Source organism: Calidris pugnax, unplaced genomic scaffold, assembly GCF_001431845.1.
Source record: "Calidris pugnax isolate Ruff unplaced genomic scaffold, ASM143184v1 scaffold31, whole genome shotgun sequence".
NCBI classification, from domain to species: domain Eukaryota; kingdom Metazoa; phylum Chordata; class Aves; order Charadriiformes; family Scolopacidae; genus Calidris; species Calidris pugnax.
This window is the reverse complement of record NW_015090786.1, coordinates 2,026,708-2,045,416: the sequence shown is the minus strand read 5'-3', so window position 1 is coordinate 2,045,416 and position 18,709 is coordinate 2,026,708. Positions and strand designations below refer to the sequence as shown.

Genomic DNA, 18,709 nt, shown 5'->3' with positions numbered 1-18,709 from the left:
AAAAAGTATATCAACTGAGACGCATTCAAATGAGGCACTTGACCTCTTGAGAGCTGTGGACACAAATTGCTGTCTAGTCTGAAAATACGACAGAAAACAGTTCTTGAGACCACAGTGTGGGAACGCACTTGGATCAGAACCTTTCATTCCTAAATTATTTGTTACACTCATATCCGTTTGCTGCCCCAAAGGTGTATTTGCTTCAAATACCTCCTCTGGTGAAGGCTAGCACAAGTCTAAAAAATGAGATGACCAGTTCCTGATCCTCACTGTGCCTCCCCCAGCTCTGCTGTAGTGCTAGATCTGCTCCTTCAAGCACACCTAGTCACAGAGCTAGGAACCACAAGGCTGCTGCTGTTCAACCTGGGGCTGGATGACATGATAGTCACAGAGCTAGGAACCACAAGGCTGCTACTGTTCAACCTGGGGCTGTATGACATGAGGACATGAGCAGGCAGTGGGCACTTGCAGCCCAGAAGGCCAATCCCATCCTGGGCTGCATCAAAAGAAGCGTTGCCAGCAGGTCCAGAGAGGGGATTCTGCCACTTTACTCTGCTCTGGTGAGACCTCACCTGGAGTATTGTGTGCAGGTCTGGAGCCCTCAATATAAGAAGGATATAGACCTGATGGAGAGGGTCCAGAGGAGGGCCACGAGGATGATCAGGGGGATGGAGCACCTCTGCTACAAGGACAGGCTGAGGGAGCTGGGGTTGTTCAGCCTGGAGAAGAGGAGGCTCCGGGGAGACCTTATAGCAGCCTTCCAGTACCTGAAGGGAGCCTACAGGAAGGCTGGGGAGAACCTGTTTAGAAAGGCCTGTAGTGACAGGACGAGGGGCAATGGCTTCAAGCTGGAGGGGAACAGATTTAGACTGGAGATGAGGAGAGGGTTCTTCACTGTGAGGGTGGTGGAGCACTGGAACAGGTTGCCCAGGGAGGTGGTTGAGGCCCCATCCCTGGAGATATTCAAGGAGAGGCTCAACGAGGCCCTGGGCAGCCTGGTCTAGTTGGGGGTGTCCCTGCTGACTGCGGGGGGGTCGGACTAGATGGCCTTTGGAGGTCCCTTCCGGCCTGGGAAATTCTATGATTCTATATATACTTCTACATGTGGGCCCCTGCTTGACCTCTTGAGTTCAAAAACTTTCTAATATTTTGGCTTGGGGTTTGAATAACTCAAATCCCACACAGTTAGCTAGCCATCACAAGGCAGCCTCTCCCAGAACATATCCAGGAAGTGCCAGCAGGATCAATAGCTCTGACTAGATGTTTAGGCAAATTTGGAGGAATGTAATAGTTCCCATCCCCACAGTAACACAAGGCTTATGCATTGGCTGCATGCAACACATCAGGATCTAGCCAAGAACTAAATGAAAGTTATTAGTGTAATATTACTGTGAAAATAGAATCCCTATAACTTGTCTGGAGATGTATTTGGTGGTGGGAATATATTTTGCATGCTGTTGTTCATTTTCTTCCTATCAGTGACTATGATAAGGTAAGGTGCTGCCACTGTGTGAGACTACTAATGATGAACTGCAGGAATTTATACAGTATATCTGCAAAGGTCCAAGGAAGTGCAAAACAAACTAGTTACAAACTTTACAAAATTAAATTGATATCTTAGAGCCAATGTCTCGATGCTCTCAATTATGGAAATAAGGTTTCAGTTCTGTTGAGTGTACTATAAGATTATTTTAGAAGTAAATAGAAGAGGACAGCAAGGTTTGCAAAGAAATGTAACAAATATTACATGTCCTTTTACACTGAGAATGCCAAATAAAAAAGGACTAGGCCTTTAAAACTTGTGGCTACTATTCATTCATTCATTTACACATTCCTTCCATAATCTGACTCAAATTCTCTGCTGTTGTCCATTTAATGAAATACAATTGGTGAAGTGACTGGAAAACTCTGAATAACTTAATAAAATTTTCTTTCACTATGCTCATAGCATATACACAGTTTCAACTATATACTTATGTTTACAATTAGTGATTGTGATACAATGCAAGTATACATGCAATACGAGTACGTAGCCTGCATTCTGTTTTAAAAATTCCTAGCATTTCTCACTTGCTGTAACTGGGATCTTTGGCACTCTGAAAACTGGGCTCTAACTGATCAAGTTGGGTGAGCAAGACGAAGAGGTTCTTTGGTGCCAATTCTACTGTAATTCATGAGCAACAGGTGATAAAAAAGCTTCTTCCATCCATTCTGTAGCAGGAAAGGAACTTTTTTCCTTGAAATGTTCTTCTTGTACTTCATGCCTGACTTCTGTCTGATGAACCACTGGGACAGCTACGTTTTTAAAGGGGTGCACGATTTGCTGTGTTGGTGCCATTCCGTTTGGAAGTAGTAGAATGCAAAACCAATATCCTTCATTAATGCCTTCAAATAGAACCAGATAATTATCATAAATAGCTTTTGTAGCCAAATATTCTTTATCTAGCATCACACACATATCATAGGAGACAGGTAGACTGTGCCATAAATGAAGGAACTAAAACTTGGTTTTCATACTTTTTAATGCCCTTTCTTTTTTCCTGCCAGTGATGATTCACTGTTGGTGTGCAAGTGAAGACTGTTTTAAATGAACCTGGCCACATTACCACCGCCACAGGAGGGATTTATTAGCATAAACTGTGAAAACCTTTTTTTTTTTTTTTTTTTAATTGAGTAGATTGTATTCAGTGCAGTTCCTTGAGCTATTGCATTAGATATTCTTGCTCTTCATCAGGACTCCTACATTTTGTAGGATCAATTTCTGCCTTCTTGAAAGAAGACTTATATCACATCAGACTGTCTAACTTATCTATGCCACAGTCTTTGGTGGTTAAAATAAATAGTTTATCAGAAATCTTTCTGAAATATTTTTGATCTTTTTATATGAGATTCTGCTCAGGAAGGAGACTCCTGAGCAGTCTGATTCATCACTGATCAAAAGGAACAATGTGAAGGAGCCTGTAGGTTGCGTTTTACATGGGAAGGTGGAGGAGAGCTGGTTCTTTTACACTCAAGACTCAGAAATCCTGATAAATGTTAGTGATGAAATCCTAACTGCCCAGCAATGACTGATACAGACGTTATTTTTGCAGATAGCAGTCTTAAGGTACCTGAAGAATTAGTCATGTCTTTTAAGTAATTCAAGAGAAGATTAGTATCCTCTAACTGCCTAGTACTTAAGAGTGACAGGTGTGTTTAAATGAACCTCTCAAAAAACACTTGGACTATTCAAGATGTGAATTTACTTCAGGACCACGAGCTTTAAGTGCCTGATCTTCTGCTCCTTTTGACTCCAATGAAAGGGCTGATGGACCTTGCATGGTCAGAGGAGGCAAAAAGAGCTTTTGTTCTCTTCCTAATATGTGTTGATGGCAGTCTTTCAGGGGGAAAAGATCAGGAGCAAATTTATTTCCCAGTCCACTTGTAGTATGGAATGGAAGAATTGGTGACGTTATTCTGAGTGATTTAAAAAGACTGTTAGGATTTAGTCTGCCAGTAGCGTTTGCTGTTCACTGTCAGGGCGCTGCTGTGACAAGTGAAGAGTTGCCCTTTAACTAGGAAAAGAAATGTATTGATTGGGAAAGTAGGATAAGAAGGACTCATCTGACAAATGCTGTAAAGGAAGCAGGATGGTGTCATTTTCAGAGAAGGTCTGTCAAGACAGGAAGCAAAGGAGGGGGATTGGGACCATAATCCTGCTCGTGGTGTGCACTTCTCACTGTTTGAGGACATCCTGTTTTTCTGCTGGGTTTTCACACTGCCCCTGTGCATAGTCACAGCACTCAAATTTCTCTCCGGACCTCTTTGCAGTATATGGGACATAAACACGATCATGAACATTAACCTGAATTTGGTGATGAGTGAAAAGTGCACATTCTGGTTGGTTGTGCTTCCAGCCCTGCATCTGTATAGTTTTGATGCTGTCTTGTTTTTGTTATTACTGCAGCTGAACCAAAGGATTGCTTTCTGCAACTGTCATGCTCTGTTTCTTACTTGGAAAACATAACTTTTTTTGTTGTTGTCGCTCTGAGATGCGGGCAATAAGAGTATTGCTATATCTGCCTTCTGCAGAGATTAAGTAAAACTGTAGCTATCTTCCCCCTCTCAAACAAAAATAAACCCCTCTGCTCTCAATTGTCTGTTACCTAAGTAACAAGAAACATAGTTTTTCATTGTTCTTTGTACGGTAGCATTGTTAGGTGAGGCAGAATCCAAATATCCGGGTTATGTGTTCTTCACAAAACCTTTTGCCAGTTATGAATTTGAGCACAAGTCTAAAGTGTCCCGGTAGCTCAGGAAAGGGGAAGGCCCACAAGTGATCAGAGAGGAAAATTTCTAAGACACCAGGGATGTAAAATGGGATTTTTATAGCCAAATGCTCACTTCAAAAAGCGTCTTTAAATTTAAAAATACACAAGTGCAGATACAATTATTTCCAAGACTCACAAAATAAAATCAAGCATAAACCTTCATACTGGAGGCCAAATCCCCCTGATGTGTCCCGGTCTGGGTTTGTTTTTTCTGTGGCACAACAGCTTGACGTCCTGCCCTGCTGAATCTGGCTGCCGAGCCCCTTCTCCCCACAGGGAGCACCTGCCAACAACTCCTTGGCAGCTGCAGCTCCTGCCAGTTGTACCAGAGCTGCACAGTTTCCTCAGGCCCTGGGAATGCAGCCGGGAACTTCCAAAAGTCCCCGATGTCCTTGCCTTGCCTTCCGAGCTCTGGGGACGCAGCTGAGGATCTTCTACTCTGGGGTAATATTTTTTTTTTTATTTTTATTTAAACTGTGAATTTGCAAAAAAAAAAAAAAGATGTGGTTTAACTGTCCCTGTAGAATCATTGTATTCCTCTGCATTTGGTCTAGCTCTGCTCTTTCAGGGAGAGAGGAGTAAGGAAGGCTTAGCAAGTCTTTTCAGTAACTGCTTTGCAGACAAATATTCTTTATAGTTTGCACTAGGAAGTTGACTTTGGACATATGTTGGAGCTTGGACAGGAATCTAGTGTGATTGACAGTGACAAATGGTGATATGCTATTCAAGGAAAATTAGTGTATATCTGCTATGATGAGTGATAAAGATATTAGTGCTCAAACCTATTTCTACTTTTAAAAGATCTGTTATTTTTTTAGACATAACTTTTCCAGTGCTGTTGCAGCTGTCGGCACTGACAGGGTTGAATTTACTAATTCATATGTTCCATTTTTACTCTGTAAAGAAGCTAAATTGACTAATTAGAAATCTTCCCATTTAGATTTTTTAAAAAAAATAATAATAATAGTAAAATGGGTTCTTCATCTGCAATTCTGACTTTGATCTGTCCAAGACTGTGGCTAGAATGAGAGAGGAAGGAAAAAGGAAATGCAAAGAAAAATTATAGGTATTGTTGACACAAACATATTTTTATAAATCTGGTTGCTGTCATTGAATTTCTTTAGTATCGCTGATAATTACTGAAATATTTTGCCTGCTTTATATTTTTTTCTCCTTTCTTCTGTATCTGTCTCTCAGTATATTTGTGACAAATAACAGATGCCAGTTTTTCTTGAGTATTTCACATCAAAAGTTTGTGTGTTGCTGGGTGGGTGGGTGACTGAGCAACTTGGTCTAGTGGGAGGTGTCCCTGCCCGTGGCAGGGGGGTTGGAACTCAATGATCTTTAAGGTCCCTTCCAACCTGAACCACTCTATGATGATTCTATGATGACTGTAGTAGACAAAGGGTTAGTTCTAGCTGCAGACTTTTGTACTTCAGAAGTCAAAGAATGATTTATCCACTGCCAGGAGCTGATATCTATCCCATCTGTGGAAATGTGTAAGTCAAGCAGGTCCTAATGTCCCAGGGCAAACAGAGACATAGGAGTGACAGAAAAACCTGCTGTTAAAAATCCACAGGAGACACACACACACACTGCAGGGCCCCTCTTAGAGATGCAGCTGTATCTTATACACAGGGACATCCAGGACAAAAAGATCCTCTTAAATGTGCAGGAAGTTTAAACTCGCAAGGTTGAATAACCTTCTGCTGTCTAAGCCTATTTCCACACTACTGTTGCATTTAAAAAAAAAAATGGTGCTTCGCTTGAAAGTGGCTTTTAGTTCACTGTGCCTGGATCCTGAGAGCCTGCTCTCAGAAAAGCTAAGAAAGAGTCAAAATCCAGTTGGCTTTCCTGAGGTTTTGACTGGAGTTACTTACAAGGAGAACACTTTTCTAATGTCACTATGGGAAGTCCAGTCAAGTCTGTGGGTCTAAGAACATGCGGTACATAATGTAATGTATCAAGCAGAAGAATAAGCCATTAAATGGAAAAGAAGGTAAATTTTCCCCTTGGCCGTGAAGGTCAGGCTGAGCCACTTGTTTCGAATGTTCCAAAAAGGGTTCACATTATTGGAGAAACTTGCTTGTTAGTTTTACCCCATCTTTTTTCTAAAGCACTTGGCATAAGAACATATATTTGTCTGTCTTTTCACATCAGACCTTTGTCCAAAACTGTCTTTCTTTTAATCTTTTTTTGGCAATGGATCATAGCTGAAAAAAAAAACCAAAAAACTATGTGCTGATTTCCATTGAAACGTTTTTAAGAGTAAGGTCTGAAGACAAACTCGAAACTTATCAGTGGAAATTTGGAGCTGGGTCTGGAATTTGAAGTCCAGGAACAATTTAGTTCTTTTGCTACATATGTTTGTGTGATATATTTCTGATCCTTGTTCTTTCATTATTCAGTCACACACCCAGACTGAGGTTACATCAGCAGTTTTTCAGTGTGATGTCTAATTGGGAGTATTGTCTATGGTAAGGTGGAATACTCAGTATCACGGATATTTTCTTTTGTACCTGCTGAGTTTCTTGCACGTAGCTTTGGAGTAATTTCCTTTTGTGAAACCTAACCCACCAAATGCCCCTTAACGAGCTCAGAGTGCCAAGGTGGTGTGCCCCTGTGTGCTTGTCAGCTGTCACCAGGCAGAGGCTGCTTTGCATTCAGACCAGTCTGCCTACAGAGACAGGGCTTCTTAACTGCCTGTCAGTTGTTCATATTAAATATAGGACAGATCTACTACAGAGTTCAACTGTCTCCTACATATTAAAGAAGAAATTGTTTAAAGGTACGATGTATGCAACTCTAGCTGAAAAAATTTTGTGGACAGATTTATGAGAATGTTTAAACACATACCAAGCTTTAACCTAGATCAGATAGGACACCTAGGTCTTGTTTAGGTCTGTAATTTGGGTGTACTTTATGATATCCAAAATAGGTCTGTAATGTAGTCATGCGGATTCCAAAAATCTTGCAACTGTTACTCATGAAATATCAATCACAAATGGAAAACAATTACTTTAGAGTTGTGTAATGGTCCATAGAAGGTCACAACTACATCTCTGATCAGGACTTTAAGGGCATCAGAATATGAATGTGTGCCCCTATTCATGCTGAAAACCCAGGGTTTTACCAATAAGACTGAATGAAAAATTAATCTATTAACAATATTCCTAAGCAAAAATCAAACAACAACAACAAAAAAAAAGTGGAAATGTCTGTTTCAGTGGAAACCAGATGATGCCTCAAACAAATACTAGTATTTTTCTTCATATGGACATCAAAGCTCAGTGACAGACATCACTCTAATCCTATATTTGCTTCTGCATGTGTCTTTGCAATTCACTGGATTCAATACCATCCACCCACTCCCTGGTGTTGTAGCTCCATCCTATATTTACTTCTTATCAGTTGATTACTGGCTGTATCCAACAACTACGTACTCCCAGGATTCATCAGATAAATCAGAGTTAAGGTTAAGTTTCCTTTCCTTGACGCTGCTGTGCTGCTGAGCCTGCACTGAGACACAAAGCCCTTTTCTTTTGCTTAGTTTGATTTTTGTAGGACTGAACTCTGAGAATTCCTTGGTAATGTGTTAGCAGGCAAGCCCAAATATTGTTTTGCATTTTCTCGTTGACTGACGGTTTTACTCAATTCCTCAAATGTTTCCTTGTATCAGTATGAAAGTCTCTGCTCTCATTACTTAGTAATTCAATGTGATCTATTGTCTTTCCCTATTCCCTTTTTACTAATATCATCAAGGCAGTCCAGAAATCAGCTCATAAAATATTCGTGTACTCTTATTTGATTAAATGAACAACACAACTGTTCATCTAAAAGAAGACTTTGTATTATATATTCTGTAAAATAGTCAACCTCTGACGTTCTCCTAAAAGAAAATGTTCAAATAATTGTTTTTCTTTAATTTATCAGTTAGGACTCTCACAGAAATACATGTTACCTGAGACCAAGGCACATGGTTACATGCAGACATCTGTAGCAACACAGTATTTCCTTCTCCTCTCTTCATAAGATTGTTACTTATTCCCCATCCAGCCAACTATAGAGCAAAGAGAACCTTCATTTTTTATTTTTTTTAACACAGGCTTGTATGTCTCACAAATCTGGTGTGAGGAGGGACACTTATCCTGCTGCTAGAACTCCCTCCATCACTGCTGAATGTGAGATCTGATGCCAGGACACTTAAACCAAGACCATTCTCACATTGTTCCTGAGACCTGGTGGGAAGGAAACAAGGAGAAATTGTGTGTGTCCAGGTTTGGATATCACTTGCAAGAACCAAAGTAATTTTACGTATTTCAATTTTGTTTTTGTTTGGAATATGGACAAGGAGAGAGAAAGGACGTTTTACAAAAGAAGCTTTCTTATTGGGTTTGACAGAGAAGGCTCCCACCAAAATGCATTCTGGGCCAGGTTCAATATATAAGCTCGGTAAGGGAATTAATGTTTACTTTGTCAGATGAAGAGCTGTATAGATTTTGTGTTGGCCTTCTGCATAATGTGAATTTCACAAATTAGTGTAGAAGAAACTCCTAAACTTGAGACAGCTGCTAAACTTCAATTTTAACAAAACTTCTAAGCAGCCCTAAAAAAAAAAAAAAGAGAATTCCCCTTGCTTAGACTCCCAAAGAAGAAATATGATATTCTGTATAAATTTCACGTGGTAATGTTCATTTTTCAATGTACACACAAATACACAGAAGCAGAACGTGGTGTGCCTCAGTTCTGTATATTTTTGCAAATGCCATTATTATCTCAGGTAAAAATGACATCCAGCACCCTTGACTTTTCCCCCCTTAAAGGAAGCATCTGTGTAACTGTGTAACTTCCAATGTGGTTGCCTAGAGCTATACTTGTAAGATAAGCAACCTGCTCTAGTGGGAGGTGTCCCTGCCCATGGCAGGGGGTTTGGAACTTGATGATCTTTAAGGTCCTTTCCAATCCAAACCATTCTAAGACTCTATGATACTTGTGCCTACGACAGCTTTCGCCTGCTTCCCAGAATGAATATTTTTGCCTCTACAAGGGATGCAGAGACTACCGAGCAGTTCTCTTTCTGGCCACTGGGCTGATGTTGTGGAAAATTGATTTCCAGCTGGATTCTCTCACTTCCTCTGCTCTTATATTTTGGTTTCAGAATATCAGCCCATGATTGAGGGTCGAGCATAAATAGCAGCAAAGGAAGTAAGGCATGGAGGCGAGAGGGCAGGTGGTAGGAGCTGAAATGGAAACAGTGAGGGACAGACAACCATACAGATACAGTTATACAAGCAGATATGTGTGGGTATAATCTCCACATCCTGCTACATAAAACAAGAACAAAATTTATACACTGATATCTTCCCCAGTTCTCCCTTCTTATGTACTCATACTGAGCCTTTATTATTTTATTTCACTTTGAATGGTAATACAAGTGAAAGCAAGCCTTGCTTCACAATATGCATTAGCTTTGTGCTTGGACGTATTCATCTGAGATGATGCCTCTCACATCTTAAGCAAGTAGCATAGCTGCCAAAATACAGATGATGCAAAATATTTAACTGTTCATATAAAATGGCACTGCTCCAGCAGAAGAGAGAGAAGTAATTACAAAGGACAAGGGCTTTGCCTTAATATCACACATCCTAGCACCCTTTACTAACCACAGAGCCATTGTAGGCAGCTGTCTTGTTGATGGGAATGTGATTCCACAGAATATTTCAGTATTCATGAAAGGGGTTTTTTTGAAGGACTAAGGTTTTGTCTAAAATCTTTTCAGCACCCTTAGTGAGGAGGATCTTCTGAAGGACAGGGTGAAGGAGCAAACGGAGGGTTAAGAGGATGATCAGAAAAGCACTGAGTAATCAAATCTTGTCAGTGCAAAAGATTTGGTCAGTGGACCTGAAGAAGAAAGGGGATGGAGCACTAATTGTGAGCTTTGGCTAGAAACAACTAACATTTCAGATGTTTCATCTGCATTTCAGGCAGATTTGAAGTGCGTTAGAGGGAAGAACTGTTCAGTGAGCATTGTGCATCTTGTGCACTGGATAAACAGATTCCTTTCCTTATACTTTGCCACAGAGCCAGGTGCTTCTGTCTGCTGCGGGGAAGATGAGAAGTGCAAATGCCAGCCCGTGTAGTGGAGATGAGCTGACTATAGGTTCCCTAGTAAGAACTGGTTAAGATGGTTTCTGATTTCATGTGACGATGACATTTATGTAGAGGTATGCTGGCTCAAAGGCACTTTTTTGCTAATTTAATTTTCAAGCTCTTGCCCACATACATAATTCCACAGTTGCGAAATTGCCAGCAATGGAATGAAAAGATTGTTCAGGTTTTGAAATGATTGTTATTGAAATTGCTAATATTTTCGTTCTTCTAAATTTATTTTAAACTCCACTTGTTTTCAGTTTGATAAAACCTGATTTAAAATCACAGGGTTTTTTGCCCTGTTTGTTTCCATGAATCAGACCGGGAAAAAATCTTATCTGCTTAATATTTTCCATATATATAAATTTTCATGCATTTAGAGTATATCAACTATTTAAATTTTTAACAGTGTTCTGTAATACTTAGATGAACTTCACAGGTATGCATGATAATTGCAGCAAAACAGAAGAGTACCAAAAAAAAAAATATCCAAACTGAAGAAGTTAGCGATTTAATAGGTTTAAAGCAGTGTGTTAATTGGCTCTGAACTGTGACTAAGAATCAAAGTGGAGAAAACCACCTAAATTTACCCTCCCCCTTAGTCAGCGGTAAGCTTCATAGGACCCTCCCCAAACCAAATAAGGCCAGGAAGAATGTGTGAAGCACTGAGTGTGCTAAGAATAAAGTTGAGCTGGGATGGATAAGGTTACTTTGAACTCTATATTTCATGTTTCCTGACATACCCTCCAAAGAACTACAATTATGTTAGCGAGGCTGCAGGAGCATTAAACAGTTCTTTCCTGCTTCTTTTGCCTTTTGCTGCCTTTCCACGCGTTCCTATCCTGTTTAGAGCTTGGCCTTTTTACTTTTTATTTGTAGCGTGCATGGTTCTTAGGATATTGGAGAAAAACATGCTGAAGATGCACTGTGGGGCATGGCTATTTTTGTTAGAAGCTGATACTTTAGACTGAGCTTGAAGTGCTGCCTCTGGAAGGCCCTAGGTTGCTCAGGGAGGGCAGGAGTCTGCAGAGGAAACAGAAAGTTCAGAGGGGTGCAAAAGAAGAAGTAACAGAATTAGAAAAAGCAGAGGACCTCCCTCTTCTCATTCTGCAGCTCCTGCAAGAGCCAGCAACCCTGAAGTATTATCTAAGCTGCCACAGTAGATCTTGACCTTTTTTAAGAGAGTATCTCTTACCATCATCATCATGGCCGAGATTACAGCAGAAGGTACGGTAACTATTTTCAAATATAATTAACCAAAAACCGATATCTACTTTGACCCAGTGTGTCAATATGATTTGTTGCTCTTAGGAAATAATGTTTTCACTCCAGGATCATTTCATTTACGTTGTTGAATTGCTTTCTACTTTTCTTCCCTCTCTTTTCTTTTTTTCTTTTTTACTCCTGTAGTCTGAGTTTCTACTAGTTACTGAAGCTAGATCTCTGTACACCTCTAAAAATAGCGTTAGAATCATTTGCAGAACAACACTGTTCAGGCAGCTCCATTAGAGTGATAGAAGAAGAGGAACATCTGAATGTCAGGTGGTTCCACCCTCAAGCTTTTGCTCAGGTAAAGCTTTGGTAGTCCGTTATAATCAGAGGTTTGCTGGAGCCAGAATAGCTTAGTTTGGTGGCCCTGATTTTTTCCATAAGGAGCACAGAGTATTTGTGAACTGTGCATGGAGTTTCTGAAGGGTAAAAGCTATCCACTCTACAGGTAAACTTCTAAAGGAGTCACTGAAAGTTGTGCTGAAATAAGTATGCCAGAGCTAGGCCTGCAAGAATGAAAGCAAATTGTATTAACCAATAAAGACATATTCTAAAGTATGAATATTTCATGTACTTTAATATTTCCTGACCATTCATATTTAAATAACATTTTAGACGCATAACAATATTTTATCAGCCTCAGTCAGACAGGGGATATATTTAAAATGCAACTTTCTTTAAATCTAATACTGAATATTTTAGTTGAGTTTCATTCCAATCTTTTTTTTTTGTTGTTCCCAGTGTGGATTACTCCACTGTTTATCAGTAGTTGAGTTTCATTCCAATCTTTTTTTTTTTGTTGTTGTTCCCAGTGTGGATTACTCCACTGTTTACCAGAATTTAATAATGACACACCAAAAAAAAAAGCTTTTAAACAGTCTTCTGAAAGTTATTTTTATTCTACTTGTCAAGGTTATGTGGCATTTCAGTGTATGAAAGTTGTACTTTTCATCTTCCATTTTTCATTGTTAATATTTGTGAGAGGATCTGCATTTAGCACTATTAGAGAGAGAGAGCGAGCCCGTTTTCTTCTAAAGTATTCATGTTAGGACCATGTCAAATTGTGCGCTCCTTGCCTAATGTCTGGTTAGGCACCGCAAGGAGACGATGTACGTATGATTTTTTTTTTTAATCAGCAGTTGGACGGATCTATAATTCGCTTCTGGCAGCAAATACTGTCAAAACAGGTGGTTCAGCCTGACAGCCTGAACACAAATGCTAGCACTAGTTCATTTGTGTATTCTGAAACTAGGTTTGGTGGAAATATTCATTATATTATAGCTGCTATCAGGGAAATCAGTGAAATTATATTTGTTTTCCAAAATGCATGCATTAATAACACCAGTGTCAGAGGAGCACTATGGAAATACATCCAAGTAAAAAAAAAAAATCAGAATTAGCAATATTTTTAGCCCAAAAGTAATAGCAAAAATAGAAGACTTTTCAATCAGTCTGCAAGTGGCTTTTCAATCATTTATCTTATTAAAGAAAGAAAATAGAAGACCCTAAAATAAAATAAGAACATTTTCAGACTCTTTATAGTGTTTTTATAGTGTTTCTACAGGTGTTCCTTAGCTGTCATATTCTGTGTCTGTCTTTTGTGCTTTTTGTGTGCAAGACAATAGACTTCAGGCGACAAAGGGCATCAGTTTCACAGTAACCTGACCTTCAGCATGACAGGTAATAAGCCATATCATTTAGTTTAGGTTAGGCTATTCTAGGTTAGGTTATGTTAGGTTTGTTTTTATATTTACAATGAACCTATGTTAATTGGCTGATTTTGAAACTCTGGATCCACGAGATGGAAATTTTACTCATGGCAGAAAACTAAGAATTTAGCCTGGGGCTAATGTTTCACAGCAGTTTATTTTCCTCTGGGGCTACTGCGAGCATTCACAAGGCAATCTTGAAAGTTCAAATCTAAACTTTAGCAACACATAGTTTGGACAAATAAAAAACAATTAAAATACTTCTTGCTTCACGCAATTCCTTTTTGATTTTATTTTGTTTTATGCTACGTGCCAGCTCATGATTTGCTGGGGTCTTCTTGACTTTATTAGGATTAAATTATTTTCTCCTTGTGATAGGTATTCTTAACTCTGTTTTATGCTGTCAGCCACACACCAGCTACCCTGTTGGGCTCCTTGCCTTCTGGAGTGCCATGCTGGCACGTCAAAGACCAACCAGCATGGCTGCTGGTTTGGAGAGATGGTCCAGCCCTGGCAGAGTGATACTGTGGGTGCACATCTCAAGGTATCTCTTTCTGACAGCCCATGTCAATACCATAGTCTGTTCAGAGACAGATCCACAGGGCTGGTGGGGTGCTCTTTCAGGTCAACATCACGGTAGTGACAATGAGACTAAGTAGCTTAAAAATGTAGCCAGCACTGGTGGGGTGCTCTTTCAGGTCAACATCACAGTAGTGACAATGAGACTAAATAGCTTAAAAAGATAGCCAGCAAAAAATGATCCTGGCCTGTCTATTGGCATCGCACGCCACATGTGCTGCCTATTCATTTCCACAGCTACAAATTATTAGTCGAGGAAATACTGGTGAAGTGTACCCGGTGAAAGACAAAAGGAGGTCTCTGAAGACAGCAGCTTATAAATGTCCTTAGAAAGTTGGCAGGACCTAGGTCTCCTGCTGGCAAATATTTAGGAGAAGATTCCAAAGGATTATCTTCAGCATCCTCATATTACATGTAATTGCAACCACAGAAATGTACGGTTAAAATGTGGAAGTCTTTGGGACTGTATACCAAAAAAATTTCAGTACAGATACTACTGTCTTTGCAAAATTCTCAGCATATTATTATTGTTGTTGTTATTATTATTACATTTCAGCTGTTACTGAGTATTCTGTAATTGTCAGGGACTTTACTGTGGTCCACTTAAGAGCTTGCTTAGAAGGCCACAGGTACCTAACTGTGCTGCTCTGCTGAGTTCATGAACACGGGGATTGAACTGGACTCGGTGGCAGATGTGGTTAGAGCTGCCACGGCTGAAATACGAACACAAAGCCTGGCACCTCTTCTGCCCACGTACAGCTTAATCTGTGTGTACACAATAGCTCCAGCAGCAGCCCTATAGTTGGTCCTTTCTAGTCCAATCTTCTGCAGGTCACAGTGCGGGGCTGATGGCTGTCCCCTGGCACTTTCTCCTCCCACGCAGGGAGGAATGAACAGAGGCTGAGCTCTGCCTGATGCAATGCACCAGAGACTGTGCACTGATCTCATCTGGAGAGGTGAGGAGACAAGAAAGACAAGGTTTCTATACGCCAGCTGTTTGTCTGCCACAACTTATTTCCCCAGTGGAGCAAGAGGGAAGCAGGAGTCAAACAGGAGTGTGACAATGAGTCACAATTTGGTCCTTATTTTGCTGCTGCGAGCTGTGGAACTGCACATTTCCTTTGTCTCGGAGCAGGCTGCAAGGAGACAGGCCAGCCCCGGGGCCACACACAGCTTGTCAGTGACAAAATCAAAATTAGCTTCCGGATTTCAGTCTTTTTCTCAGGCTGTTTGGTAACTAGGAGAAGTTTTAAGACGTGAACCTTTTCAAAAGTCAGATTTAACAGGGTCTGTATGCTTGAAGATTAATATACGTGGAACTGATAATGTATGAGAAATAACACACCAGAGCCAGAGGTTAAAACCACGACGGCTTCACGAGCGTGATGGCCAGAAGCTATCAGCAGGCTCCAGTTGGCAAAAAGTTTAGCGAAGTCACACTACGGGCAAGAGGGAGATATCTACTTCTCATGGTAATTCATGAGTTGCTGCTAGAGGTGCTAGTTGTGCCGACTGCAAAAGGGGCCTAGATGAATAAATTAGATTAGATGATTCATTTTGATGGCTAAAGGCATGTGAAATATCTCCTAGTTTTCAGTCGGGCTGCTGTTTAAGGGTTGAGTTAAGAGGTTTCTATAGAATTTATTTGCAACAAGTGAATTTGCAAAATGAAAAGATGTCGTCTTTTTCTGGCTTTCAATATTGATACTATGCCTCTTGCATCAGGGTAAGGAAAATACAACAATTTTGGCAATAACTTTTTGAAGTAAGCAGTCTGCTCTTGTTCAGGAGTACCAGCTAAAGTCAACAGTCTAATTAGCCAGAGAGACAAAAAGTCAGAAACCCCAGGACTGCCTTAATAAAATCATTCTTTGCGGGGAACAGAAGCTCCAAATTCTCACTGAAATCTGGCAAAACTTGGATTCTGCTGTGTCTGTGGGCCTGGACACCCAAGGCTGACTGCAGCCTGGTGCTTTCTTGTAGCCTGTTGTGGCAAGTAAACGTGAAGCCAAATCTGTTAGCTTACATTTTAGGTTTAAGAATTTGCGCATTGCTACTCACAGATGGTATGGTATCCATGCACCTTCAGTCGGTACAAACTCTAACGTATCATTACCTTAGGTAGCCCATTAGAAAGTCAACTTACTATGGACAGCAGGGATCCTTAAAACCTATAAATCAGAGGTGTAAGCTGATGAGCCGTGATGCTAGTCCATCTAAAGTGCTAAAGGTGTGTGTGTGCAGTTAACTTGTGTTAACTTGTATGCAAGCAGCTGGGCTGTAGGTCTGAGCATGGGCTTATAAGCCTTGGGCTTATAAGTATTAGGAACATATTTTAAGTTTACTTGTATAATGAGAAATATATTTAAAAGCCTAGTAGTGTTTTCAAGTTATTAGGGTGCTCGGTTCCCACTGATTTCAAAATTAAGTCTGTGCAACTACTTAGATTCTCTAAAGTCCCACTATACAACTTCAGGTACCTACTTGAAAAAAAAAATTCTAGTCTATAAATATTTTGAGTACTTTTACCCATTGCCTACAATGTAAGCACTGAGTAAGAGGTAGATTCATGTTGCTTTTACTGCTCTGCTCTTGAAAGCAGAAACTGGTTTAGTTTAAAACACGTTTCATAATGTAGGTCTGGCTTCAGTCCAGGACACGCTGAGGACAGAGAAACCAGAGTTACCCTCTTTGATGTAGAACAGCTGCTTACAGAAACAGAGAAGCTTTCCTGTTCTTTCTGAGGCTGATATTGGCTGATTTTGCTGTGTGTAAGCAGACTGATCTAGTGGACAGTGCTCATCTAACCATGCTTAAAGAAGTAGGAGATGGATTGCTTTAAATCATAACAATTGAAAAACCTGTAAATCACCAATCTTTATACTGATGTAAATCAACAAACAAGAAATCTAGATTTCAAAACAACAATTTTAGTCTTTTTTTTTTTTTGCATGAGTCCATTATTCTTTTCCCCAAAAGAATGGAAAAGAGGCACCGATTCCCATTGGCTGATTACTAATATGGTGACTGAATAGAGCCTTTCTCACTAAATTTGTGCCATTTACTCTTAGAGAAAAAGATAACCTAAATGTCTGTCTAGTAAACAATTCTATAATTCTGGAGCCATTTATCCAGATTCTTAGTCTTTACATGTTTGTTGTTTTTTTTTTTTTTTTTTAATGATAGAGAATGGTAAATGGTGCATTTCTTCTTTACTAGATAATGATTTCGTTTTCACTTGTGATTTCTGTCAAGGTTCATTAGGATGGAAATTGGAATTCAATTAAAATGGTGCAAGCACAGCATTTTAAAATTGTTTATTTGTGTACTGTAATTTTACTGGGTATGTAGGAAAAGTCAATTTTAAATAGAACCTGTTTTGATGAGTTAAGTGATTTATTAAGCAAATATAATACTATTTGTAATTTAGTTTCTGGCTATTGCATCCGATAAAAAAGTCAATTTTAAATAGAACCTGTTTTGATGAGTTAAGTGATTTATTAAGCAAATATAATACTATTTGTAATTTAGTTTCTGGCTATTGCATCTGATAGACATCATTTTCTTTCATGCAATGTTTATTCAAAGGTTAGAGAGAGAAAAAATATTTTCTACTTTTTTAAAAAAAACCCCACACCTAATTACTTCTTGATATGGAATAAAATAATAATTGAGTTCAAATAGTTAAATAAATTGAAATTAAAAATGTATTCTTTGCCTTTGTATATAGGTTATACTCTCCAAAACACAACTAGTTTAATTTGACTCCATGTGCTTAGCCAGTGATTTCCAACAGCTCAGTGATTTCTTTAACTTTCTTCACAACTATAAGGACTTGATTATAGTTATTTGTTTACATAAAAGTGATTTCAATAGATAGTAGTGTAAAAGTATTGTCCTTAGCACAGGTTTTCTTCATTTCATATTATTTTTTATAAGCATTTATAGAAAACTTCAGCTTGTGATTCAAAAAGGAACAACTGTTATATTCCCTGCTTTCCCCCACTGCAGCATTATTGTAGTGGGCCTTAAATAGGAGGATTAGTAAAGATTAATACTGAAATGTCTTCAGTTGTTGTAGGTATGTAGATAGGTGTAAAACAGCAGCAGTGTTTCTTTCTACAGTGCTTTGGCAATAATTTCAAACCGATTTAAAGGTATGGTCACAGAGAACTTTATGGTTACAGGCTTAATATCCTTACTCCTTTACATTAGCAGATCAGACTGGTAACAGGGAACATGAAGCAGATAAAGTCACTGTAAAGTCACTGCATCTAGAGACTTAAAGCAGTGGACAACTAGCTGCACTTCTTATCCATATGATCCATATGATTGGAGGCTGTAGAGAGACGGGGGTCGGTCTCTTCTCCCAAGTTACAGATGTCAGGACAAGGGGTAATGGCTTCAAGTTGTGCCAGGGGAAGTTCAGGTTGGATATTAGGAAACATTTCTTTACTGAAAGGGTTGTCAGGCATTGGAATGGGCTGCCCAGGGAGGTGGTGGAGTCACCATCCCTGGAGGTATTTAAGAAACGTGTAGACAGGGTTCTTCAGGGCATGCTCTAGTGCCCAAGATTACTGGTTTGTGGTGGGGTGCTGTGTGGGTGGGTGATGGTTTTTGGTTTGGTGGTTGTTGTTGTGTGTTTAGGTGGTGGGTGGTGGTTTGTGTTTTTTGTGTGTGATTTTTTTTTTT

General features: G+C 39.6%; 1 protein-coding gene across 5 annotated transcripts in view; it reads left to right on the top strand.

Moving 5' to 3' along the window:
- The first annotated feature begins 4,638 nt into the window (after positions 1-4,638).
- Positions 4,639-18,709, top strand: part of TRDN (triadin) — a 92,948-nt gene continuing 78,877 nt past the window's right edge. For 2 of the 5 annotated variants that reach the window (XM_014966353.1, XM_014966351.1), the window contains exon 1: positions 4,639-4,754. In XM_014966353.1, the coding sequence (XP_014821839.1) occupies positions 4,697-4,754 (58 nt within the window). In that variant the 5' untranslated portion in view covers positions 4,639-4,696. Of the gene's footprint in view, positions 4,755-6,718; positions 6,788-8,415; positions 8,576-11,164; positions 11,688-18,709 lie in introns of those variants that run through there. The other 3 variants (XM_014966355.1, XM_014966354.1, XM_014966352.1) reach the window with 3 other exon arrangements.